Source organism: Stegostoma tigrinum, chromosome 17 (genome assembly GCF_030684315.1).
Source record: "Stegostoma tigrinum isolate sSteTig4 chromosome 17, sSteTig4.hap1, whole genome shotgun sequence".
NCBI classification, from domain to species: Eukaryota; Metazoa; Chordata; class Chondrichthyes; order Orectolobiformes; family Stegostomatidae; genus Stegostoma; species Stegostoma tigrinum.
Window position 1 is genome coordinate 30,258,397 of NC_081370.1, and position 26,799 is coordinate 30,285,195.

The 26,799-nt window shown below is 44.3% G+C and overlaps 1 protein-coding gene across 6 annotated transcripts in view; it reads right to left on the bottom strand.

Annotated features, from left to right (window-relative positions):
- Positions 1–26,799, bottom strand: part of tub (TUB bipartite transcription factor) — a 358,157-nt gene that overhangs the window by 129,497 nt on the left and 201,861 nt on the right. For 2 of the 6 annotated variants that reach the window (XM_048546125.2, XM_048546126.2), the window contains one exon: positions 24,588–24,747. The exons of 3 other annotated variants lie outside the window; for them this stretch is intronic. In XM_048546125.2, the coding sequence (XP_048402082.1) occupies positions 24,588–24,598 (11 nt within the window). In that variant the 5' untranslated portion in view covers positions 24,599–24,747. Of the gene's footprint in view, positions 1–24,032; positions 24,112–24,587; positions 24,748–26,799 lie in introns of those variants that run through there. One more of the 6 variants, XM_048546131.2, reaches the window with a different exon arrangement.

Consider the following 26,799-nt stretch of genomic DNA (forward strand, 5'->3'; position numbering starts at 1 on the left):
TTGAGAAAGTGTAATTTCATCATTAGGTGAACAAACAGAGAGAAAAAATAAACGTATTTCTGACATTTTTTTACTGATTTAAAAAAAAGAATTTCACCCCCAACTAACAGGCAGCTGTCTCGATCAATTGTCTCCAGTTGCACCCTGTTGTTACACCATCTGGTACGTAAAAAAATTAAAACTGCAACAGAGATGAAGGAGCCAGAAATAAATCTAATCAAAGCCAAAGGATGGTGATGTGTGAGTTACAAACTGATTTCTTGTCTAAGCCTGTTGTCAATTTGGAGAGAGAAAAGGCACTTTGGTCTTCATTAAACTGACCTTAATAACGCAACCAAATAAAGCTGCAGATTAGTTCCAGCAATTATTGACAATTTTAATCTAAAGAAACCAACAACTTTTAAAAAGAGATTTAAACTTTCAGTCACTAGCTGAAAAAATGATAGAGAAAAATTTCACATTTTGAAACTATTTCTGTTATAGATGAATATAAACACTATTGACTAATGGCTTTTCTTGTAGGTAATTTGTATGCTCAACTACTGAGAGGAATGATTCTCTTTTCTACTCACCAAACATCACATTCTCACTGGAATTTCAGTCCATATAGCACTCCCAGCTTGTAATGAGTTCTCATCTGCCAACTTCAATGAGTAGTGGAGCTGGAAGAACACAGCAGGCCAGGCTACATTGAAGGAGCAGGAAAGCTGACGCTTCGGGTATGGACCCTTTCTGAAGAAGGGTCCAGATCCAAAACATCAGCTTTCCTGTTCCTCTGATGCTGCCTGTCCTGCTGTGTTCATCCAGCTCCACACTGTGTTACCACAGACTCCAGCGTCGGCAGTTCCTACCATCTCTGAACTTCAATGAGTAGTTGCTTCAAGTGACCAGTTCCAACAGCGACTTCAATTTTGAGAATTTCCTGCAATCCACCACCAGGAGTAAGGCCTCTTCCAATTATTTATCTCGCTCTGGCATGCCAGGATAAATTTCCTAGAATCCTTAGTTGGCTGCAGGATTTGTCTCTTCCACTCTTCGCTGGGGAGAGTGTACTGCAGTCAGCATGGCAGTGAAGCAATCTGGACAAAGTGTCCTATGGTCAGCTCTTGATGAGTGGTAATGTCATCACATTCTGACATCTTGAGGATCAGCAAATTCTTTTGTGCCAGACTTTATGACATGACGTGTGTCCTCCCAGTCATTCCTGTCCTCTATCATGGAGGTCTGAAATGACAGTACATGGGAGAGGCTGGACCAGCCAGTATCGCTGGATGAGCTGACCAAGGACCTCAAATCCTTTCAAAAGAATAAAACTCCCGGAAGCAAAGGCTTACCGGCTGAGTTGTATTAAACGCTGAGGAACTTGATTGGCCAGGGCCTACTGGAGGTGTACGACAATATGCTTCTGTCAGGTACCATATGCAAATCCATGAGGAAAGGTATCATCATCCTTATTTACAAGCAGAAGCAGGAGAGGGAGGAAATTAGAAGTTGGTGACCAATTTCACTGCTGAATGCAGATTACAAATTCCCGTCTAAGGTCATCGGTGACCAGGTCAGGTCTGTTTTCGGGTTGGTGACTAAACTGTGCTGTACTAGGCAGGAAGATCTCAGAGAGCCTCGCACTCCGCAGGGATACAACCGCCTACTTGCAGGACAGGGGGCTGGGTGCCTGCCTCGTCAGCCTGGACCAGGATATCACACGCCTACATGTGGGATGTGCCCTCCATAATGGGCTTTGTGAATGGAATCTGCAATTGGATCTGACTGCTGGACACCAACATTGTTAGCGCAGTCTCAGTCAGTGCATGGGAATCGGAAAGCTTCCTGATCAGACCTGGTTGACCCATTCTCTCCTGCCTTGTTTGTGTGTTGCACAGTACTTCTGCTGAGTCCATCAGGAAGGATGCGAACCTGACAGGGGTGACTATTTCAGACAACAGAGCCTTTCTGTACATGGATGATGTCACCATTTTTTGCTCAGATCCACAGTCAGTGAGCATCTGCAAACAGATTTAACCAGCCTCAGAAGCACAGTGGGGAAGGACCATTATTTCATGCCCTGCTGTTGAAGTACAACAAGGGTCCACTTAGTTATCAGACCTTCTCATTCCCTCAAAATATATGCAAATAGTGTCCTACATGAATATTCCTTTATTTGCAACTGCAGGGAATACCAAACATCATTTTTGTTTAATCCGCAAAGAGTGTGCAGAACTACTTAGTGTATGCACATAAGGTGTATTTTTGCAAGAAAATAAACAAGAGTGGCATCAAAAGAAATCAATAAGTTTGTTGGCTGCTGTATTGAATTTGGGAAAGCTACTTGAGGATTGGGGAGATAGCAGGTCCTGAGAGGGAATCAATGCAGAGAGGGAGGATAAGAATCATGGCTGAGTCTCAAAGCCTACACCATTTGCTTGAAGAGTCAGAGAGGCAGCAGAACCTAGGAAGGCTCAGAAGATGACTGAAAATGAAGATGTTACACTTACTCTGGTGGAATGATGGAAGTCACTGACTTTCTTTCGATATCGCGATGCATCCTCCGGATGGCAGAAACCGCACTGACCCAGATGGCAGCCTCAGGCCAGGTTGGCAGGAGCTGGTGGCACAGCCTCCATTGCCAGTCCCAGGGGAAGAAGATGTTCCATATCCATACCACCCCATCCCCTGGGGCTTCCAGGTCACTGCCAGGATCAGGGCAGGGTGGGCTTATTTACCCTTCTGTAACACATCTGGGGCAAACGCCAGCATCCACACAAGGCAGTCTGGACTAACAGGATTTGCCTTTTAAATATGGCACCAGTACCAGGGGTGCCAGTCAATTCTGGGCTACCCTGGCAGTGGCAAGTTGATGCAGGAAGGGCGAGTGCTAAGATGGGGCTAGAACCAGGTAAAAAGGGGCGTTATCGGGGTGGAGTTAATGAGGCAAGTTTGTTAATATACGGCGAGAGATCTCACTGGGCTTCGTGGTGAGAATCCATCCATGAAACTTGACAAAACTGCAACTTGAATCAAAACAAACACACTATTCAGTCCTCAAAGTCCACTCATGGTAAAACTAGAGACAGTTGCCATTTTCTCCAAACATAAATACTTGGCACCTTCTTCTCAGTAAAACAATCCAAGTCTTCAATTGATCTCTCTTAAACAATGCCATCTGGTTTACTGACAGGCAGGTCACATGATCCACTTTATTTACCCTTAATTGAAACTGCAGTCACAAAAAAAATGATAAACACCATAATTATAACAATGATAAGTAAGAGCTTACAGGCCAAATAAAATGAAATTTTAGATTATTGATATCACATAAAGGAGTCAGTAACAAAATTGTCTTGTAATCTGGAATTAAATCCTTCTGTGTTATGGCCAAGGTCACTGAACACTAGAACTACATAAAATATACAACTCATAACGATCCATAGCTTACGGCTTTTCTGCTTTATCTCAGCAATTTTATAACTAGTTCATTACATTCCTTATCCTGGCATCTGAGAGACAACACATAATCTGGGACATCCAGGAGTGATTAATATCTCCTAGGGATAACCTGATCCCCTGTTTCTTGGATATCACAGCTGATGATTATCCTTATCCTATTTAAGGAAATATATTCTGCTGCTGCATTCCATGAGAGAGTTATTAATATCATCAGGGACAAAAAGCATTGTAGAATTGGACAATCAGATTTCGCCTAGCCCTGGGGATCATGACAAAAGGATGTGTTTCAGTCTGAAGAAGAGCACTACAATGTCAACATAATGAAGTAACTTGTGATGCTGTAATGAAAAAAAAATCAGCAATGTTTCCTCCTCGTGTCTGCTCCAGTACTTCAGCTGCAAAATAACCACCCATCAAATCTGTGTAAATTGAGTCTCTGAGCTAGTGAACAATAAGGTCAACCATTGTTACAATTTATTCTCAGCCCAACTGCCGATGGTTGTACTCTCATCATAATCAATGAGTGAATGTTCTGCTCTGCCTCAGCACAGATTTCTCTGGCACTGTCTCTAGAACACAATTGAGGTTATTCAGGGTTAGACGCCTATGTTTCGAGCCCATTGCCATGGCTGTTAGTGAATCTGAGGTTGGGCCTTTCAGGTAAATGGATGGACTGAAATTTCCAAGGAAATCCTAGGAATACCCATACCTATATATTTGTTATGAAAGTAGGAGGGCTAAAAAATGAAACTACAGTTTCTTTGCCAGAATTTAAAGGAATTAATAGACAGCAGGATCCCAAGTTCCATTCCACATCTCCCCTTCAAAACCTCAACATGGTTCCCATTCGCCATCCCCATCCCACCAACACCCCTGGCAGAAATCAGGATTTCTGTCCTCGGACTTTAGACTCTGCTTCAGCTTTCGAAGATTCTTTGTTTCAAATTTGGTGCTTTAGCAATGTGGTGTGCTTGGTGCATGATTCACTGCAAACAAAATCCATGTATATTCCGTCTTTAATATATTTTAAAGTGCTTCAAAGGAACATTGCCAGTCAAAATTTAGAAAAAACCTCAGATGACTTAAAAACTTGCTCAACAAAGTACATTTTAAAGAATGCTTTAAAGGAGGAAAGAGAAACAGAGAGAGGTGATGGTGAGGCTTAGAAAGAGAATTCCTGAATTTAGGATTGCTGAGAGATGCAGTGATTCAATTGGGGTACAGTTGGTAGTAACATTTCTCCTGGGTCAGCAGCACTCGAGAAGTGCGGCACTGTCTGAGGTGCCACCTACTGGATGAGACGATCTACAGCAGCCTTTCACGTCCCTAAAGTGGATGTTTCAGATCCTAAGGCACCATTTGGTGAAGCACCTGGATCATTTCCTTTGTATCCCAGCCAATATTTATCTTTCAATCAATATCATAAAAAAGCATCATTAGTGTATTGCTACTTGGGGGAGTTTGCTATGTGCTTATAAGTAGCAGATACATGTGCAACATTAACACAGTAGCTATATACTCCAAAAGCACCTTGTAGTATTGTACAAGTCATGCAAAGTACAATGGAAATCTATGTCTTTGTCTCTAAATTGAAAATTACTGTTAAAAACTCTGATACAAGGTTTCCGATCCTCTGGAAGCAATCTGAAAGTTTCATAGGACATCACCTGTGATTTGAAGTAATTTTGAGTCACAAGATTGTGGGCTCAATTCCCGCTCCAGAAAAAAATCCAGAAAAAAAGATATAAAATCTAGAATGGCTGGTCACTGCAGGACTATCTGAGTGAGTGCTATTACCCTCTCATGTGAAGGGATAAGATTCCATAACATTATTTTGAAGAAATATTTATGTTACATTAAGTTATCTACCTTACAAGTGACTACACTTCAAAAAGTATCAGAGATAATGGGAACTGCAGATGCTGGAGATTCCAAGATAATAAAATGTGGGGCTGGATGAACACAGCAGGCCAAGCAGCATCTCAGGAGCACAAAAGCTGACGTTTCGGGCCTAGACCCTTCATCAGAGAGGGGGATGGGGGGAGGGAACTGGAATAAATAGGGAGAGAGGGGGAGGCGGACCGAAGATGGAGAGTAAAGAAGATAGGTGGAGAGGGTGTAGGTGGGGAGGTAGGGAGGGGATAGGTCAGTCCAGGGAAGACGGACAGGTCAAGGAGGTGGGATGAGGTTAGTAGGTAGCTGGGGGTGCGGCTTGGGGTGGGAGGAAGGGATGGGTGAGAGGAAGAACCGGTTAGGGAGGCAGAGACAGGTTGGACTGGTTTTGGGATGCAGTGGGTGGGGGGGAAGAGCTGGGCTGGTTGTGTGGTGCAGTGGGGGGAGGGGATGAACTGGGCTGGTTTAGGGATGCAGTGGGGGAAGGGGAGATTTTGAAACTGGTGAAGTCCACATTGATACCATATGGCTGCAGGGTTCCCAGGCGGAATATGAGTTGCTGTTCCTGCAACCTTCGGGTGGCATCATTGTGGCAGTGCAGGAGGCCCATGATGGACATGTCATCAAGAGAATGGGAGGGGGAGTGGAAATGGTTTGCGACTGGGAGGTGCAGTTGTTTGTTACGAACTGAGCGGAGGTGTTCTGCAAAGCGGTCCCCAAGCCTCCGCTTGGTTTCCCCAATGTAGAGGAAGCCGCACCGGGTACAGTGGATGCAGTATACCACATTGGCAGATGTGCAGGTGAACCTCTGCTTAATGTGGAATGTCATCTTGGGGCCTGGGATGGGGGTGAGGGAGGAGGTGTGGGGACAAGTGTAGCATTTCCTGCGGTTGCAGGGGAAGGTGCCGGGTATGGTGGGGTTGGAGGGCAGTGTGGAGCGAACAAGGGAGTCACGGAGAGAGTGGTCTCTCCGGAAAGCAGACAGGGGAGGGGATGGAAAAATGTCTTGGGTGGTGGGGTCGGATTGTAAATGGCGGAAGTGTCGGAGGATAATGCGTTGTATCCGGAGGTTGGTAGGGTGGTGTGTGAGAACGAGGGGGGTCCTCCTTCCCAAAATCCACCAACCTGCCTGCCCCGGTCGACCCATCGTCTCAGCCTGCTCCTGCCCCACCGAACTCATCTCCACCTATCTGGACTCCATTTTCTCCCCTTTGGTCCAGGAACTCCCCACCTATGTCCGTGACACCACCCACGCCCTCCACCTCCTCCAGGACTTCCAATTCCCTGGCCCCCAACACCTCATATTCACCACGGACATCCAGTCCCTGTACACCTGCATTCCGCATGGAGATGGCCTCAAGGCCCTCCGCTTCTTCCTGTCCCGCAGGCCCGACCAGGCCCCCTCCACCGACACTCTCATCCGCCTAGCGGAACTCGTCCTCACACTCAACAACTTCTCTTTTGACTCCTCCCACTTCCTACAGACTAAGGGGGTGGCCATGGGCACCCGCATGGGCCCCAGCTATGCCTGCCTCTTTGTAGGTTACGTGGAACAGTCCATCTTCCGCACCTACACAGGCCCCAAACCCCACCTCTTCCTCCGGTACATTGATGACTGTATCGGCGCCGCCTCTTGCTCCCCAGAGGAGCTCGAACAGTTCATCCACTTCACCAACACCTTCCACCCCAACCTTCAGTTCACCTGGGCCATCTCCAGCACATCCCTCACCTTCCTGGACCTCTCAGTCTCCATCTCAGGCAACCAGCTTGTAACTGATGTCCATTTCAAGCCCACCGACTCCCACAGCTACCTAGAATACACCTCCTCCCACCCACCCTCCTGCAAAAATTCCATCCCCTATTCCCAATTCCTCCGCCTCCGCCGCATCTGCTCCCACGATAAGACATTCCACTCCCGCACATCCCAGATGTCCAAGTTCTTTAAGGACCGCAACTTTCCCCCCACGGTGATTGAGAACGCCCTTGACCGCGTCTCCCGCATCTCCCGCGACACATCCCTCACAGCCCGCCCCCGCCACAACCGCCCCAAGAGGATCCCCCTCGTTCTCACACACCACCCTACCAACCTCCGGATACAACGCATTATCCTCCGACACTTCCGCCATTTACAATCCGACCCCACCACCCAAGACATTTTTCCATCCCCTCCCCTGTCTGCTTTCCGGAGAGACCACTCTCTCCGTGACTCCCTTGTTCGCTCCACACTGCCCTCCAACCCCACCATACCCGGCACCTTCCCCTGCAACCGCAGGAAATGCTACACTTGTCCCCACACCTCCTCCCTCACCCCCATCCCAGGCCCCAAGATGACATTCCACATTAAGCAGAGGTTCACCTGCACATCTGCCAATGTGGTATACTGCATCCACTGTACCCGGTGCGGCTTCCTCTACATTGGGGAAACCAAGCGGAGGCTTGGGGACCGCTTTGCAGAACACCTCCGCTCAGTTCGTAACAAACAACTGCACCTCCCAGTCGCAAACCATTTCCACTCCCCCTCCCATTCTCTTGATGACATGTCCATCATGGGCCTCCTGCACTGCCACAATGATGCCACCCGAAGGTTGCAGGAACAGCAACTCATATTCCGCCTGGGAACCCTGCAGCCATATGGTATCAATGTGGACTTCACCAGTTTCAAAATCTCCCCTTCCCCCACTGCATCCCTAAACCAGCCCAGTTCATCCCCTCCCCCCACTGCACCACACAACCAGCCCAGCTCTTCCCCCCCACCCACTGCATCCCAAAACCAGTCCAACCTGTCTCTGCCTCCCTAACCGGTTCTTCCTCTCACCCATCCCTTCCTCCCACCCCAAGCCGCACCCCCAGCTACCTACTAACCTCATCCCACCTCCTTGACCTGTCCGTCTTCCCTGGACTGACCTATCCCCTCCCTACCTCCCCACCTACACCCTCTCCACCTATCTTCTTTACTCTCCATCTTCGGTCCGCCTCCCCCTCTCTCCCTATTTATTCCAGTTCCCTCCCCCCATCCCCCTCTCTGATGAAGGGTCTAGGCCCGAAACGTCAGCTTTTGTGCTCCTGAGATGCTGCTTGGCCTGCTGTGTTCATCCAGCCCCACATTTTATTATCTTATACACTTCAAAAAGTATCCATTTGTGCTAAACTACTTTTAGAATGTTGCGAAAAGTGTTTCATGAAGGTATTCTTTTTATTCCTGGTGTCCGTGAATATTTAACTCTCAACTGACTTCACAAAAAGATATGAGCTGGTCATTATCATGTTTCTGTTTGTGGGGGCTTGCTGCAAACAATTGAGCTACCATACTTTCTACGTTACAATGACTGTGTGCTTCCATAAAGCACATCTTGCTCACACATCCTGACATTTGAAAGTTGCTAAATAAATGCAAGTCCTCCTCCAAATAGTGATGACTGCTAGTTGTTGACTGATAAAAATACCTTGGTAACTACAGCTTCAACAGCATTGCATCTCATTGTACTACTGATTATATGCAAGATGTGCTAGAGTGGCATTAACTATACTCTTAAATTCCACACCAATATTGAAAGGATTTCCTTGAAATAACTCTGGAGGGATTCAAGCAGTCTGCTTCATTCCCAGGTATACTTATGTCTAGGCAATGCCTCTAGCTCCTTAAGTGCAAGAACAAGACAAGATCAATTTGACAGGCATAGAGCTTTAGAATTGAAGGGTAACTTTGTGCCGCTGATGAAAAGCCTCAAGCACTGTGAGCAATGTAGACACTTATCATCCCAGAAATTCCACCCATGAATTGTCAGACTGGCAGTAAATACTCATTTATTTACCCAGAGAATCAATCTTTCTGCTATAATAGAAGGTGAAATGAAAACTGTACAAAAATGCAAAATTATTTATAAAACTGGGAAAAGAACTCACACTCATTAAAAGCAGCAAAAATAGTTAAAATAGCGCAAGAAAAGTCAGTATTAGCTCACGTTGGTTCTCATCCTAGCCAAACAGAACAATAACAAACTCACTGTCACAGCAGGAAGCAAATGTAAAACATGACCGAATTCCAGAGCAGAGAAGTTAAGGAAGAGATATATTCTATTTAATATATTCTGTTCACTTAAAGAGAGTGTACAAGGGTTTAAGTGCAGTATATCAGATTTCCTGGATGCAGTGCAGCTGTACAATGTGATGGTTCATTTGCAATACCTCCCTCTGACCTTCATCAATGAGCAGAACAAGAGGTCAAACTTCGTAAGAGGACAATGGTCTGCAAGTTCTGGCTTGGACATATATTGCTGGGTTAAAAACCTGGAATTGCTGTTTAGAATCATTGTGTCAGCACGTCATACACAAAAAAAATTCAATACTACCTTCTCCATCGTGATAAGAGTGAGCAAAAAATGCAAACTTCCCAGTTTGATCACACCCTAAAAACAGAAGATAGGGTAGAAACTTATAGCGGTCTAAGAATACATGGACTATGGCAAGATTTGGGACAGAATTGGATGAGAAGCCCAGCAAGACCTATTGCAATGATGGGAGCATAACACTCCATCTTTTATGCATGAATTTCTTGCCAGGCTGAGCTGCTATTTAAGGCCTGTTAAACGCCTTATTAATGCCACAACTCACCTCATCAATATTCAGTTCCCTATTTAATCAAACATGCTGAACAAGCTAGGTGTTTAGAATTCTTGAATGGAAGTCAGAGCAGATAACTTAGTGAAATAAGCTCATGACCGGTTGCAGCCAGCCTCCATGTAAACGACAGTAAACATTAGCATGGAGGATCAAAAAAGAGTAGGGTATACATTATTAAAGTGTAATGTTGGGGTCAGAGGCAGGTAGTTGGAAACAAAGCTCAATAAGAATTGTCACCTTTTGGGGGAATGGGTGAAAATGGGCTGTTGTGATAGATGAGTAAAAGGGGACGCACAATGTCCAACATGAGGGGCATTCCCTGCCAACATTCGCTTTTCACTAGATGGGAAATGCTACTGAAAATAACTGGGACGTGGGCGGAGTCGGTGTCAGTTTGATGGACGAAAGTGTACGATCCAAACCTGCGGGACACTAGGTCATTGAAGGGGCAAATATATGATCCAGGTATTTGCAAACTTCAGCTATATTTCACTTGCAATCATTTCATCAACTTGCAATGTAAGGAGAGCGAATGTGCTAAGGGTGAAAATGCCGGTCAAAGTGATTTGAACCATGCCACTGGTGCTTGCAAAATGAACACTGGCATTTCAATGATGCTGAACTGAGCAACAATCACTTAGAAAGGGTGACCAATTATTCGCACAACTTTCAAAGGTGTTGTGGGAGGTGGAGATCATCACTTCATTATCTGTCATGTGAGTTAAATGATGGTCTGTTCTGAATGCAGTGAGATGTTGAACGAGTGTTGTGGGCCTGGGATTGGAAGTGGGTGAGGCCACAGCTGGCTCTCTCTTATGGATGGAATGTGTTTGTCATTCAGCCTTTCTGCACATACTGAGGCTGAAGCTGAATGAATGGTGGAGGCTTGGCTCTTGTTATCGGGCTGCAAGATGTCTTGCTATGTATGTGGAGGGGTGTGTTCAGCCTTATCTAATCAACAGCTCTTCTGAAATCTAAGAACATCTTTCCCTCTTTCTATTCCCAATGGAGAGCATTTCCACTGAGGGTCCAGTGCCTAGCTGCTGACAGCAAGTTAGCTGCTGTAACTACTTACATAAGGCACTTATAGAAGGCCTGACAGCAAGTACAGGAACAGCAGCAGGACCCCCAGAGGCTGAGGAGCACCCAGCTCAGAGAGAGATCACTGCTGCAGGGTCGCTCAGGATGCCTGTGGTCTGAAGGAAGACCACAGGTTTTTGGCCCTGACTCCATTTGCTGGGCATGAATGAGGCACAGTGCTGATCTTGGTTCCATATGTCATAGAACTTGGTCAGATTTTGGAGAGGGGCCGGAGGGTTGCGGGAGTGGGGACCAGCCTCTGCCAATGGCTGTGAAGGTGAAACCCATCTTGAATGTCTGCGTGACTGGCTCCTTTCAGGGACTGATGGGTGACCTGTGTGTGTTCTCTCAGCCATGTACCCACAAATACATCAGGGCAGTGACTGATGCCATCTGTACAGCATCACAGTATTTCCCCATGATGAGGTCTGTGTTGCAGCCCAAGCACTGGGATTCAGAAACATAGCTGGCTTCCCTCAGGTGCAGGGTGTCATCGAATGTATGTACATGTCATGGCTAGGGCCCTGTCACACACTGTGGAATTCATCAACAGGAAGGGGTTCCATAGTGATCTGTGATCACCATTACCAGTTTCTGGAAGCAATTGTCAGGACTCCTATATCCTGGAGCAGCCTAGTGTATTTGGTGCATTTCAGTGTCCAGGTGTCTTACAAAGCTGCTTACTGGGGACAAGGGCTATCCACTGTGACTCTATGGCTCATGATACCATAGTACAACCCTCTGACTGTTGCAGAGCTCTGATACGGTGCTGCTCATGCTTTAACCAAGGCCATGGTGGAGCAGATTATGGGGCTGCTGAAGATATAGTTCATCTGCTTGGACTAGTCAGGATGAAGAGGCCTCCAGTGTAGTCTGGACAGAATGTGCTACATCATCCTAGTGTGCTGTTTTCTGCACAATTGGAGCAGGCAATGAGTTGATGTGCTGGATGCCAAGGAGCTGGGTAATGGAAACAGCCTTCCAAGGAGAAGACAGCAACTTTGGGGAAGAGGAATCCCTTCTTGCCCATGACAAAGCTCAGTATGTCAGGCACTGTAAGCCGGACAGGAGCTGATCGACACCCAGTTCAAGCAGATGAGACCTGAGTGCAGCAGACACTCATAGACTGTACACTTAGTCTTGGTCATAACTTGAGCATTAGCATTGTGAGGGCAAACTGCAGCCTCTACTTGTTCCCTGTTGCTGGCTGTCAATAAAAACTCCTGAGTGGAATTGCCTGATGGCTTGCCTGTCTGTGAAGTTCTCCTCTGGACAATAGCGAGCAGCAGGTATCCACTGGGACAGAGCAGCAGTGATTCAGAAAGGGTGGATGTAGTTATGGACAGGTAAATTGTCTGGGGTCATGTTTAGACACAATAAGCTGAGAAAATGGGGTACATACGAGGGAGTGTCAACCATACAGGCTATATGCAATGAGCAATGTTGCTGCTGTGACATTACATTCCTGGGGAGGAGTAACACCAGATTGCCAGTGTTTATCCAGGTGAACCGCGGCCTTTCAAAGATGGCATTAATACAAGGATTGTTTTTGGTGGATATTTGCTGAGTGGCAAGTTGTTCCAGGAACAGTGTGCGGTAAGATGGGGACAGAATCAGACATGAGACGTGCCTTAGGAATGGTGTAAGTAGTTAATGAGATGAGCTTGGGAAAGTAGGGTGAGAAAGCTTGCTGGACGTCATAGCAAAAATCCCTCCAACAAATTCTGATGCAACTTGCACTGAGCCATGGACAAGGAGCGATTCCTCTTCTCCAAAGTCATCATCTTCTCCTCTGAAGACTGCTTCCATTTCCCAGCTCCGTGGTATCCAGCACATCAATATCTGCTGCAACTTGCACTGAGTCAAGATAGTTAAATTTCAACCAATAGCATTCAACTGAGTGCTGACTGGTTTTCAACGTAATTAAAGTAATTATTGTACTTTGTATTCAGTAAAACATTTACTGTGCAGATCAACAGTAATTGGAAATCTCTTGGGATCTTTGAATTCTAATCTATTCCACATTAAAATGACAAGTCAAAGTTAGGATATGTATAAATAAAGATACTTATCACCTGTTCAAAATGTGTGTAATTCTCAACTTCAGCCTGGAGTAAAAAATGGCAATATCGGATTGGTTCTCCAGTATTGACTAGGCTTCAACAGAAAGCAAAATCTGATCTGATGTATGGTAGATAGCATATCCTCAATTTGCCTTTCTATATGACAACCAATTGTTATAGTTGCTTCCACTATTTCTTAAGTAAAACACTAATGGATAGTGTTAAGTACACACAATCAGGGAAATCTATGTCACTTTGAGGCCCCATGAAGAAGATGGAAATGTCCCCTCAACCTTCATCAGAAAATTTGTCAGTTTTGCATGCAGGTATAGTCAAATTATACACAGTTACCAATGTTTCCAATATCTTAGAGATTAGGATGCTGATGAATCTCACTATCCATGATCCCACCCTCTCAGTATTCCTAAACACTTGGATATGACTCATAATAACAAATTGCTCCCAAGTCAGAAGACAGCATTATGTCTGCATGGGTTTCCCCTGAGTGCTCCAGTTTCCTCGCACAGTCCAAAGATGTGGAGGTTAGGTGGATTGGCCATGCTAAACTGCCCATGGTGTCCAGGGGATGTGTGGACTAGGTGGGTTAGCCATGGGAAATGCGGTGTTATAGGATACAGGGGTGGGTCTGGATGGGATGTTCGTTGGAGGATCAGTACAGACTCAATGGGCCAAATGGCCTCTTTTGGCACTGTAGGGATTCCATGATTCCGTGAATAGAGGAGGCATCGAACTACCTGGTGGCTGGAGCTCTGTCAGATGAACTGTGCAGTGGCTTTGCAGGATTGAATCGGGGAATTCAGACTTTGGACAAGTTACTCATTTTCTACTGTTATTATGACCAACTAATTTCATGCACAAAAAGCAAATGACACAGGTTACAACCTAAACAAACATAATACTAGTGTCATTACAGAGCAAACTATTTCCTGAGGAAATATCAAGGTGACAGAGAGTGCCTGAGGAATGACTTGGAGCCAAAGGAATGTATCAGTCGCAAATGGTTCAGCGTCAATGACATTGCAAGTTACAGTCAAGAATATACCTCACAATAATGTTAATGAGAAAGAAAAAGAATGGCAGATTCAAGAAGTGAAGGTCCTATGAGATAAGTCAATTGCATAAATCTAAGCCAAGCCTGCACATAGTTACACATTAATTATCACTCCCACATATAAACACAACCCACACAATAACTAAACATGCACCCTGCTGATACATGATAATCATACAATAAATGCACATCTCACCCCATATACTAATCCGGCAAATGATCTTTCCATTGCAAACACTCCACACATAACACATAGATTTTTAAATGAAAGTTCAAATGGTTTTTGATCCAACAAGTAAAATACCTCACAAATTCTCAGTGGTGGGTTAGAGTCAATTGTCATTTGCTGAGTGATTACACAGGTTACGTGCAGGTCATATCCTTGACAAGGCATAAGGTTGGTGCAGGGAAATGGTAATGTGATGGCTTTCTTACTTTTACTGCAAAGGTGCTCAATAATCAGTGGTTTATATGCAGCCTAAGAGGGAGCCTCTAAATAACTACATCTATTAGTCTCTTACATTTTTCATTTTGAGAAACTGTATTTCACATTTTGAATAGTGCATGAAAGGCAAAGAGCTGAGTCACATTTCTATGATGCAGCTATGCTGCCATTTTATTCTCTTATTCCTACATTCATTAGCAACACTGGATGGACTAGACATGAATACAACATGATCCTGTTAATTGTCATTTGTTTGCTATGAGTCAACCAATCATGCTGACTATATAATTATACTTTCCCTGACCTTGTTACAATCACTACATAAAAAACACTATGGGTATATCTACACCACACAGATTGTGTGGTTCAAGAAAGTGGCTCACCAGCGCCTTCAAGGGCAAGTAGGGACGGGCTATAAGTATTGGCATTGCCAGGGATGCCCATGTCCCATGAATGAATTTTTCAAAATTCTGATTTTGGCAAGATGGCAATCGTAAAAGCAATAAACCATTATATCCATTCCCACAATTTTATCTTTATCATGATTGGTTTTACTAAAGCATGCTGATGCCAGGTTTCTGTACAATTTTATATCCTGCACTTATCATGTAGGATAACTACAAAAATGTTACTCTAAAGAACTCTTTGACTTCATATTGCTGCAGCTTTAGTATGCCTCATTTCTCCAACCGCTTGCTGATTGAATAAGTAAGGTATTGGCGGAGGAAGCATTATTAACAACATTGAGTTAGTAAAAAACAATAAACTGAAGGTATCGGATGGAGTATGCATCAGCTTGCTGCCTATGCAAGTCTAGGTTCTTCAGATCTCTGCAGTTGACAACAAGAATTAATTCTATGAAATATCTTTCATCATTACAGTTGCCCTGGCTACACTATTTTGGAATATTGGTAACACAATCATGTTAAAATATTCATCTAATATCGCAATTCACAGGATTTCAAGCAATGCAAGTACAGGGGGAGTATGTGGGTTTTGTTATCATTTTAGACAGATGGCCCTTTGTATAACGTTCTAGTCCTCAGCTACTGCAGCTATGTCAGTTAACACTTTGGATCCATTCAGAGGTCCTTGCTGTATTTCCTTGAGCCACTGATAGATAACAAAGGTTATCTGACAGATAAAAGTAACAGCACAGTGGCTAGTACTGCTGCCCCACAGCGCCAGGCTCCCGGGTTTGATTCTGCCCTCGGGTGACTATCTGTGTGGAGTTTACACATTCTCCCTGTATCTGCGTGGGTTTCCTCCACATGCTCTGGTTTCCTCCCACAGTCCAAAAATGTGCAGGCGAGGTGGATTGGCCATGCTAAATTGCTCTGTAGTATTCAGGGATATGTAGATTAGCTGGGTCATACAGGGATGGCTCTGGTGGGATGCTCTGAGGGTTGGTGTGGACTTGTTGGGCCAAAGGACCTGTTTCCACACTGTAGGGATTCTAATATGATCTGTGAATGCAGACTATGTAACAAGGTCACATCAAGTGACGCGGAAGTGCTATAGCTTCCTGAATCAAACTCTGTCCCGGCACTACAATGTTTAGAATATTAGCACGGAACATACGATGGAATGATTTGAATACTTGCATTGCTGCAAAGACAGCCAATGCTTGCTGGAGGAAGAGACCTGTCTCTTGCCTGCCAGTCAGATCCAGCACTGTCCTCTCCTTCCCAGATACACCCTGGATCTCCTAATATTGTGTAAAAGTATGGCTACAGGCATTCCAATTATTGCTCTTTTTTCCCTAATGAGTATTCCAAAGGGTGAAGGGGGAGGCAAATAAAAATCAGCCCTTTGTCCTCCATGATAGTCCACATAAAGAAGAAGTTGAAGAATTTTGCAACCCTGTGAGCCAAGGTTACTAAAATATTTTAATTGCATACTTTGTGGCTCAAGATATAACTTCTAATTTAAAGTCACAGTTTCAGAATCATGTTCAGGCTTTTGTAGACTCTGACCAGTCCCTGTTCCAAGACACCCCTGTATTTTTTTTTTAATTTTCCTTTCATTTCATATCCTTAAGATCTCCAATTTCTATCTGATGGCTAAATGTACTTTTCACTCATTAACTGTAGGAGGCAATCCAAGTCCACTTCCTGCTGTAATTTCTGTACAATTTCAAGGGTTTTTCTTCTCTTCCACACAGCCCTTCCAAAGCACCAATATATTAAGACGTACAAGAAATAGCAAGACAACCACAGACTTTTTTTTTGTAAATAAGAACAATTTGTAAGTGAGTTAGCTCAAGTGCAAACTGAGTGCACCATGCTCAGCTGGTTTTAAGATGATGATGTGGTGATTAAATGCTTAGCAGAAGCTCAAACTCTAATAATGCCCACTTGATGAAATTCCCCCAATTTGTACCCAACTTAAATATATTATTTGCAAAGCAAAACCATAATGGAAGTTGTGTAAAGGCCTTCAAACAGGATTTGGGGCACAAGATACACCAGGAGATAGAAAAGGTATTTCAGAAAGGCAAGGTTACAGTGATCATGAGCGTTTTCAATGTACAGGTGGACTGGGAAAATCAGGTTTGTAATGGATTGCAAGAAAAGGAATTTATGGAATGTTTACGAGATGGCTTTTTGGAACAGCTTGTGGTGCAGCCCACTAGGGAACAGGCAAGTGATCATAGTAAGATTGAATTTACTCTGCAATTTGAGAGAGAGAAGGTGAAATCAGGTGTAATGGTATTACAGTTGAATAAAGATAACTACAGAGGCATGAGGGAGATGTTGGCCAAAATTGACTGGGAGAGGAACCTAGCAGGAAAGATAGTGGAACAGCAATGGCAGGGGATTCTGGGAGTAATTCGAAAGACACAGCAAAAATTCATCCTGAGGAAAAAGAAGCATACGAAGGGCAGGATAAAACAACCATGGCTCACAAGGACAATCAGGGACAGTATAAAAGCAAAAGAGAAAGCATATAACGGAGCAAAGGGCAGTGGGAAGCCTACAAAGACAAACAGGACATTGTAAAAAGAAATAAAGATGGATAAGATTAAATATGAAGGTAAGCTAGCCAGTAATATTAAAATAAATTACTAGCATTTCTTTAAGATATATAAAGGCCAAAAGAGAGGCAAAAGGTGACATTGGGCAGCTGGAAAATGACGCTGGAGATGTAGTAATGGAGAGTAAGGAAATGGCTGAGGAACTGAACTAGTATTTTGTGTCAGTCTTCATGGTGAAATACACGAGCCATGTCTCAAAAATTCAAAGGAGTTTAGGGGAGGTGGGGGCAGAGGTGACTATGGCAGCTAAGGAGAAGGTGCTAAGAAAAACTGGAAGGTCTGAAGGTGGATAAGTCATCTGGACCAGATTGGTTACACCCCAGCGTTCTGAAAAAGATAGCTGAAGACATAGTGGAGGCATTTTGGTGATCTTTCAGGAAGCACTGGAGTCAGGGAGGGTGCCATAGGACTAGAAAAATGCTAATGTAACCCATTATTTCAGAAGGGAGTAAGGCCAAAGATGGTAAATTACAGCTGATTAGCCTGATCTTTGTTGTTGGTAAGATTTTGGAATGCATTGTGAAGGATGAAATTTCTGAATATTTGGAGGTACATGGTAAAATGTGGCAAAAACAAAGTTGCTGGAGAAGCTCAGCAGGTCTGGCAGCATCTGTGAAGGGAAAAGCAGAGTTGACGTTTCGGGTCCGGTGACCCTTCCTCAGAACTGATGGTGGCTGGGAAAACGTCAGTTTATATGCAGAAAATAGGGAGGTGGGTGGGGTAGGGAGTAAACGATAGGATAGAGCCCAAAGAGAGAGAAAGACAGTTGGACAGACAAAGGAGTTGCTAACGATCAGGCTGGGAGGGTGAATAGTTGTTAATGGGGACTGTTAGTGACTAACAACTGGGGGTGCGTAATGGCAGGCTATGTGGTAACAAGGCTTGGTGTGTGGGGTGGGGGCTGGGACATGGGACAGTTTAGGCCCTAAAATTATTGAACTCAATATTGAGTCCGGAGGCCTTTTGGGTCCCCAAGTGGAAAATGAGGTGTTGTTCCTCCAGCTTGTGCTGGGCTTCACTGGAACACTGTGGCAAGCCAGAGACAGAGCTATTGGCCAGGGAGCAAGGTGGTGCATTGAAGTGGCAGGAGGCAGGAAATTCAGGGTCTTTTTTGTGAACAGAATGTAGATGTTTTGCGAAGCGGTCACCTAGTCTATGTTTCATTTCTCCAATGTAGAGGAGACCACATTGTGAGCAGCGAATGCAGTAGACTAGATTCTGGGAAGTGCAGGTGAAGTGCTGCTTCACCTAGAAGGTATGTTTGGGCCCTTGGATACTGGGGAGGGAGGAGGTAAATGGGCAGGTGTTTCACCTTCGCCGGTTACAGGCTGTTGGGGAGGTGTTGGGCATGAAGGAAGTGTGGACCAGTGTGCCCCGGAGGGAACGGTCCTTGTGGAAGGTGGACAAGGGAAGGGAGGGGAATATGTGTCTGTTGGTGCCATCTCGATGGAGGTGGCGGAAATGGTGTCTGATGATCTTCTGAATGTGGATGCTGGTGGGATGGTAGGTGAGGATAAGGGGAACCCTATCGATATTGCGGGAGGGAAGAGAAGGGGCAAGGGCAGATGTGCGGGAGATGGGTCAGCCCTGGTTAAGGGCCCTGTCGAGAACGGAGCTGGGGAATCCTCGGTTGAGGAAGAAGTTGGACATTTCGGAGGATCCCTTGTCGAAGTTGGCCTCATCTGAAAATATGCGACGGAGACGGAGGAACTGAGAATGGGATGGAGTCTATACGGGAAGGGGGCTGTGAGGGTGTATAGTCCAGGTAGCTGTGGGAGTCAGTGGGTTTGTAGTATATAGTGGCCCAATCCACGCTGGAGGAACAACACCTCATTTTCCACTTGTGGACCCGACAGCCCTCCGGACTCAATATTGAGTTCAATAATTTTAGGGCCTAAACTCTCCCATGTCCCAGCCCCCCACCCCACACACCAGGCCTTCCTACCACATAGCATACCATTACCCACCCCCTATTGTAGTCACTAACGGTCCCCATTAACAACTATTCACCCTCCCAGCCTGATCGTTAGCAACTCCTTTGTCTGTCCAACTGTCTTTCTCTCTCTTTGGGCTCTATCCTATCGTTTACCCCCTTCCCCACCTACCTCCCTATTTTCTGCATATAAACTGACGTTTTCCCAGCCACCATCAGTTCTGAGGAAGGGTCACCGGACCCGAAACTTTAACTCTGTTTTCTCCTTCACGGATGCTGCCACACCTGCTGAGCTTCTCCAGCAACTTTGTTTTTGTTCCTGATTTACAGCATCCACAGTTCTTTTGGTTTTTATTTTGTAAAATAGAGCAAAGTCAGCATGGTTTCATCAAGTGGAAGTGATGCCTGACAAATCTGTTAGAATTCTTTGAGGAAGTAATGAGTCGTTTAGACCAAGGAGATCCAGTAGATGTTATCTACCTGGACTTCAAGAAAGCCTGTGACAAAGTGTCACACAGAAGGCTACTGAGTAAAACAAGGGCCCATGGTGTTAGAGGCAAGGCACTAGCATGGATAGAAGATTGGCTGTCTGGCAAAAAGCAGAGAGTGGGGCTAAACGGGTCTTTCTCAGGATGGCAGTCGGTAACAAGTGGTGTTCCACAAGGGTTAGTGTTGGGACCACAACTTTTCAATTTATACATTTATGATGTAGATGAAGGAACTGAGGGCATTTTGGCTAAGATTGCAGACAATACAAGGATAGTTCGAGGGACAGGTAGTAATGAAGAGCCTGGGAGGCTGCAGAAACATTTAGACAGGTTAGGAAATGGGCCAAGAAGTGGAAGACAGAATACAATGTGGAAGAGTGTGAGGTTTTGCACTTTGGTAGGATGAATAGAGGCATAGACTATTTTCTAAATAGGGAGAAAATTCAGAAATCTGAAGCATAAAGGGACTTGGGGGTCCTAGCCCAGGTTTCTCTTAAGGTAAACTTTCAAATTGAGTTGGTAGTGAGGAAGGCAAATACGATGTTGGCATTTATCTCAAGAGGACTAGAATATGCAAGCAGGGATGTATTTATTCTGAGGCTTTATAAAGCTCTGGCCAGACCACAATTAGAGTATTATGAACAGTCGTGGACCCCACACCCCAGGAAAAATGTACTGGCCCTGGAGCAGGTCCAGAGGATGTTCACAAGAATGATCCCACGAATAAAAGGCTTAACTTATGAGGATAGTTTGGGGACTCTGGGTCTCTACTTGATGGTGGTTAGAAGGATGACAGGGAATCTATTGAAATGTACAGGATAGTGAATGGCCTCAACAGACTGGGCATTGGGAAGATGTCTCCACTGGCAGGATGTGAGGGCGCAGCCTTGGAGTAAAGGGAAGACCCTTCATAATGGAGATAAGGAGAAAATTCAGATTGGTGAATCTGTGGAATTCATTGCCACAGAGGGCTGTGGAGGTCAGGTTATTGAGCATATTTAAGACAGAGATAGTTAGGTTCTTGATTGTCAAGGGGATAAAAGGTTACAGGGAGAAAGTGGGAGAATTGAGGTGAAAAACTTATCAGCCACGATTGAATGGCAGAGCAGACTCGATGGGCTGAATGGCCTAATTTCTTCTCCTATGTCTTCTAGTCTTATGGTCTAAAGCAAATTAGAGGCATCTACATTTTCTGTCTTTCACTGGCTTCCCTTTAAAAACTGAGAAAGGATCTGTGAGTGTTGCCCTTCAAACAGAATGCAACCAACTCTCTCAAAAGAAGTATTTCAACATAAATTACATCTGTCAGCTGCCTGATTGCTTTTCCAAATCAGGTCCAACACATACTTAAATTTTAGACAGGTGATTGTGAGTCAATGAAATTGGCCTGAAATTGGAATGCAATTGTAAAGGAAATGGTACTGTGGCTTGAGTTAGAACTCTTCAGGTCCTTTGAGGTCAATTCTGATGATATGCCATCTATAGAGTCTGTTCACTGATGATGAACCGTCCACAAATGTAGCCAAAGCTTATTTAGTATTGTTTTAATATTATTTTCATCCATACGCAACCTTAAACAAGAACCATGCTCATGTGAAATATATATTTAAAATTTATTGTATCACCCTGCAAACAAGATGCTTTACTTTTTATTCCTGCTAGCAAATTCTAAATGTGCCATTCTATAAAACACAGCAAAATAGAAATTGGAATAGGCCATCCTGTCTTTTGATCTATTCTATCACTTTTTTAAAAAACATTTGAGGCAGTGCAAACTTTTGGTTCATTCTACTTTTAAGCTATTTGATGAATGCTTTGTAAAAGCTGTATACAAATTTTAAAACTGTGAAATCTTTGAATATTTCATTGAAGTAACATTTGAATTGTGTTTCATTTTCTTCACATATCCGTTGCACACACCAAGTGAAACAATGCTGTATTTCAATGCAGTTTATGGTATTTTTGTAATGTGGTTTTGATTTTTGGATTCAAACACTGGTTGCAAACCTTTAAAATAATGTTTTTTTCAGTTTGGAAGTGCTTTTTCTCACAATGTTTCACAAATTACCAGTAACATTTCTGAACACAAGACTTACATCTATCAAGAGTAGAAATCAATTTTTTCTATTTTTATTTTTGATATAATTTTTACTGAGGCATCCTATAAACACAATTGATTGTGCTGCAAACTTGATGGAGCCAGGGTCTACATATGTGCCCCAAGCTGCTCCTTTGCTTAAGCAGTGAAAATATGATGCAGCAGCTTCTATTTCCCTTTGGTTCTTTCTTGAAGCTTTTTTCACTTGTCTGTGTTTTTTTAATAGGACCAAAACAACACTTCATGACAAATCTAGTGCCATTTTGAAAATAATTTTTGTATTTATTTAGAGGGTTTTAGCATTGCTGGTTAGGCCAGCATTTACTGCCCAGAAGGCTGTTAAAAATCGACCGCATTGCTGTGGGTCTAGAGTCACATGTAGGCCAGACCAGACAAACATGGCAAATTTCCTTCCCTAAAGGACATCAGTGAACCAGGTGGTTTTTCTTGACGCTTGACAACAATTTTGTGGTCATCATTCAACTCTTAATTCTAGAATTTTTTTATTATTGAATTCAAATTCCACCATCTGGCATGGTAGGATTCAAAGTTGGGTCACCAGCATATTACCTGGCTCTCAGAATTAATAGGCGAGCAATAATACCATTAAGCCATCACCTCTACATGATTGATCAACCACTCACCACTGTCAATATAACCCCAAAAAATTTCTCGAAGACAAAACAGGGAAACATTCAGTTACTTACAGAAGACACTTACTCTTTCTTCAAGAGAAGAGAATTAATTTCATTCCATTGAAATGCACAAATCTTGTGCCACTGCTATTTACTGAGATTCTGCAATGTGCATTGGACTGACAGTGCTCCTAACATGGATGGAAGAAGGGTTTCATTGTTGGAAGGAAATTAGTACATTCTTATATATCTTTTAACATATTGTTTAATCAAAGTAGCAAAAAATGTAGAACCTTGCACAGTTACTCCAGAACACTGCAACAGTTTCCTGAGACTTGATTCACAATGATGCATTGCCCCTTATTGAAGGCTCCCCTTTTGTAGATGTTTTCTACTATCTGTACCACACAAACCACAGTAAAAATGTCACCATTATCACCTTCTCACAACTTCCATTCTCCCTTCATGCACTGATATGCTCACCTTTATTGAGACCCTTTGCTTTTAAAGTGTTCCCTCATCTTTGAATTTGTAGCTTTTTACTGCCCCTTCCCCAAAATGCACGCTTGAGTTCCTCCCTAAGATATCCTTTCTCCTGTACGTCATCTCTTAATAACCCCTTTCAGCCTGCAACATTATCTGTCCTTGCCCTAGCTCACAGAAACATGCAATATGGAAAGCCACCACTAGGGCCACTGTATCAGAGTTGGTTCCTTGAAACACGTACTTAATCAATTCCACTTCTCTGCTCATTCCCCACTGTCCTACAAATACTTCATTTTCAAGACACATTCAATGTCTTTTTGGAGATAACTGAATCGGCTTCCACCACCATTTCAGGTAGTGTGTTAGCCTTCAATCTCAGAACGTTTCAAATTTACAATCTTTGCACATGTTTTCAAATCCCTCCATGAGGTTACTCGTCCCTAGCTCTGAAACCTCTTGCAGCTCTCAAAGTCTTTGAAATCTTTGCACTCCTACAGTTCTAGCATCTTTCACATCTCTGGTTTTAATAACCATATTATTGAGAATTACTGCAATCTGTACAGCCTATACACAGCCATTCAACTATGTAGGAATGTCACACAAGTGCACCACATTCACAGACACAATCTTCTCTCTCTTTTGTACAAGATGGTGCAAAATGCTCAGTTAGCAATACGTAGTCCGTGGGGAACAGGCACTACTGCATATTCTCATTTCAACAACAGTGATGATGCTTACCATTATTGGAGTGCCCTCAACTGGATCCATGGCCAGTGGTGAGGCTGAAATCTTGCAAGATAATTGTTTGTTTGTAATTAATTCACCTTTTCACATCTGACAGCCCTCATGCCAAAGTATCTTCTGATTTAAAAGTTGTCGTCGAAGTAAGCATGCAAATCTGGTTTCCTCCATTTTCTCACCCAGTGTTTATGCCCCTTCCAGCGAGTCAAGAACAGATGCATGGCCAGGCAGAGATACAGGGACATGATGTTCAAAAGAAATTAAAAATTAACAATGATGAGACAAAATCATTGGTTCGCAAACTAGCTCAGGTACTGTTTGTACTTTCAAATGCAACTGAAACAGATTCAACATGTGTGAGTCACCAGGCATGAGTAATCTGCAGCCCAGGCAGAAGAAAGGATCTTGCATGTACCAGCTCAACTGAGCTGAGCTAATCTATGCATTCAGTTCGAGCAGAAGTAGACAAATACATGGATGGAGCTGTTTAGAAACAAAAGCTGATTGCATTGCCAGTTAAAATACTTAATGCATTAAAGGGTTACCAGAGACCTTGTGGTCATTATCAACGAGCCAAGAGAAGACTAGCATCAAGTTGGCACAAACAAAAGACAAGCACAATTTTGCCAGACCTTGGAGCCCATCCTAATCAGCATGGAAGTGATGAGGGAAGAGTTTAAAGAAATGCTGCCTGGTCAGCGATGCCCTCATCCTGTGAAAGAATAAAGGAAAAAAAAAGCTCCATGAGAATACTGTATCAGTGATAATGGGAACTGCAGATGCTGGAGAATCCAAGATAATAAAATGTGAGGCTGGATGAACACAACAGGCCCAGCAGCATCTCAGGAGCACAAAAGCTGAGGTTTCGGGCCTAGACCCTTCATCAGAGAGGGGGATGGGGTGAGGGTTCTGGAATAAATAGGGAGAGAGGGGGAGGCGGACTGAAGATGGAGAGAAAAGAAGATAGGTGGAGAGGAGAGTATAGGTGGGGAGGTAGGGAGGGGATAGGTCAGTCCAGGGAAGACGGACAGGTCAAGGAGGTGAGATGAGGTTAGTAGGTAGGAGATGGAGGTGCGGCTTGGGGTGGGAGGAAGGGATGGGTGAGAGGAAGAACAGGTTAGGGAGGCAGAGTCAGGTTGGACTGGTTTTGGGATGCAGTGGGTGGAGGGAAAGAGCTGGGCTGGTTGTGTGGTGCAGTGGGGGGAGGGGACGAACTGAGCTGGTTTTGGGATGCGGTGGGGGAAGGGGAGATTTTGAAGCTGGTGAAGTCCACATTGATACCATTGGGCTGCAGGGTTCCCAAGCGGAATATGAGTTGCTGTTCCTGCAACCTTTGGGTGGCATCATTGTGGCACTGCAGGAGGCCCATCAGATGACATGTCCATCATGGGCCTCCTGCAGTGCCACAATGATGCCACCCGAAGGTTGCAGGAACAGCAACTCATATTTCCGCTTGGGAACCCTGCAGCCCAATGGGATGGGCCTCCTGCAGTGCCACAATGATGCCACCCAAAGGTTGCAGGAACAGCAACTCATATTCCGCTTGGGAACCCTGCAGCCCAATGGTATCAATGTGGACTTCACCAGCTTCAAAATCTCCCCTTCCCCCACTGCATCCCAAAACCAGCCCAGTTCTTCCCCTCCCCCCACCGCATCCCAAAACCAGCCCAGCCTGTCTCTGCATCCCTAACCTGTTCTTCCTCTCACCCATCCCTTCCTCCCACCTCAAGCCGCATCTCCATTTCCTACCTACCACCTCATCCTGCCTCCTTGACCTGTCCGTCTTCCTTGGACTGACCTATTCCCTCCCTTCCTCCCCACCTATACTCTCCTCTCCACCTATCTTCTTTTCTCTCCATCTTCGGTCCGCCTCCCCCTCTCTCCCTATTTATTCCAGAACCCTCACCCCATCCCCCTCTCTGATGAAGGGTCTCGGCCCGAAACGTCAGCTTTTGTGCTCCTGAGATGCTGCTGGGCCTGCTGTGTTCATCCAGCCTCACATTTTATTATCCATGAGAATACTTACAGATGTCAAAGCTTTCATTGCAGGACAAGCAGGGCCTGAGTATGACAAAGGTCAGACTAAAGCAGTGGAAAACTCACTGTTTTTCTCGGAATTCGGAAACAGTCAATACAATCAACTGACAGCTAAGCTCAAGATAATTGATAATTCCTTGAAGTAATGCCAATGGCACAGTCCTTTCTGCTGCTGTGATCAGCTGCATGAGGTTAACTGAGGGTATTAACTGAAGTAGCGAGGTGGAAAATGAGAGAGCTAGAATTACAAAGGCATTACAAGATCTGGTGTATGTGCACAGTTCTGGCACATGTTCCTAATGTCTATGATAATGGCATCACCAGAATGTCATCTGGTGAGCATGTGCGCATAGTGTGGACACCATTAAGGTATCAAAAGGATATCCAAAACACTAAAATTAGGGGCATTATGGAAGTTCATTTTATTTTCTTCCTCATAAATGTTGTGCTATCAAGGAAGTTGCCCTTAGGTGTTACTGAGATACATGGGCTAAGCCAGTTACAACCATTTTCCATATTATTTTGTTTAATAAGCTTCGAAGCTTTGGGATTTATTAGAATCAACTGTACTTCCATAGCTAAAGAACAAAATAACGTCATAATTCCAAATAAATCTTGGCTTTGTGCAGCACAGCAGTAGGAAATATTCACTTTTCCTCTTTTTCTCCAATTACTGGAAATGTCTAGCTGGGCTTGGTATTTGCAGTCTAAATATAGCCAGCTTAGC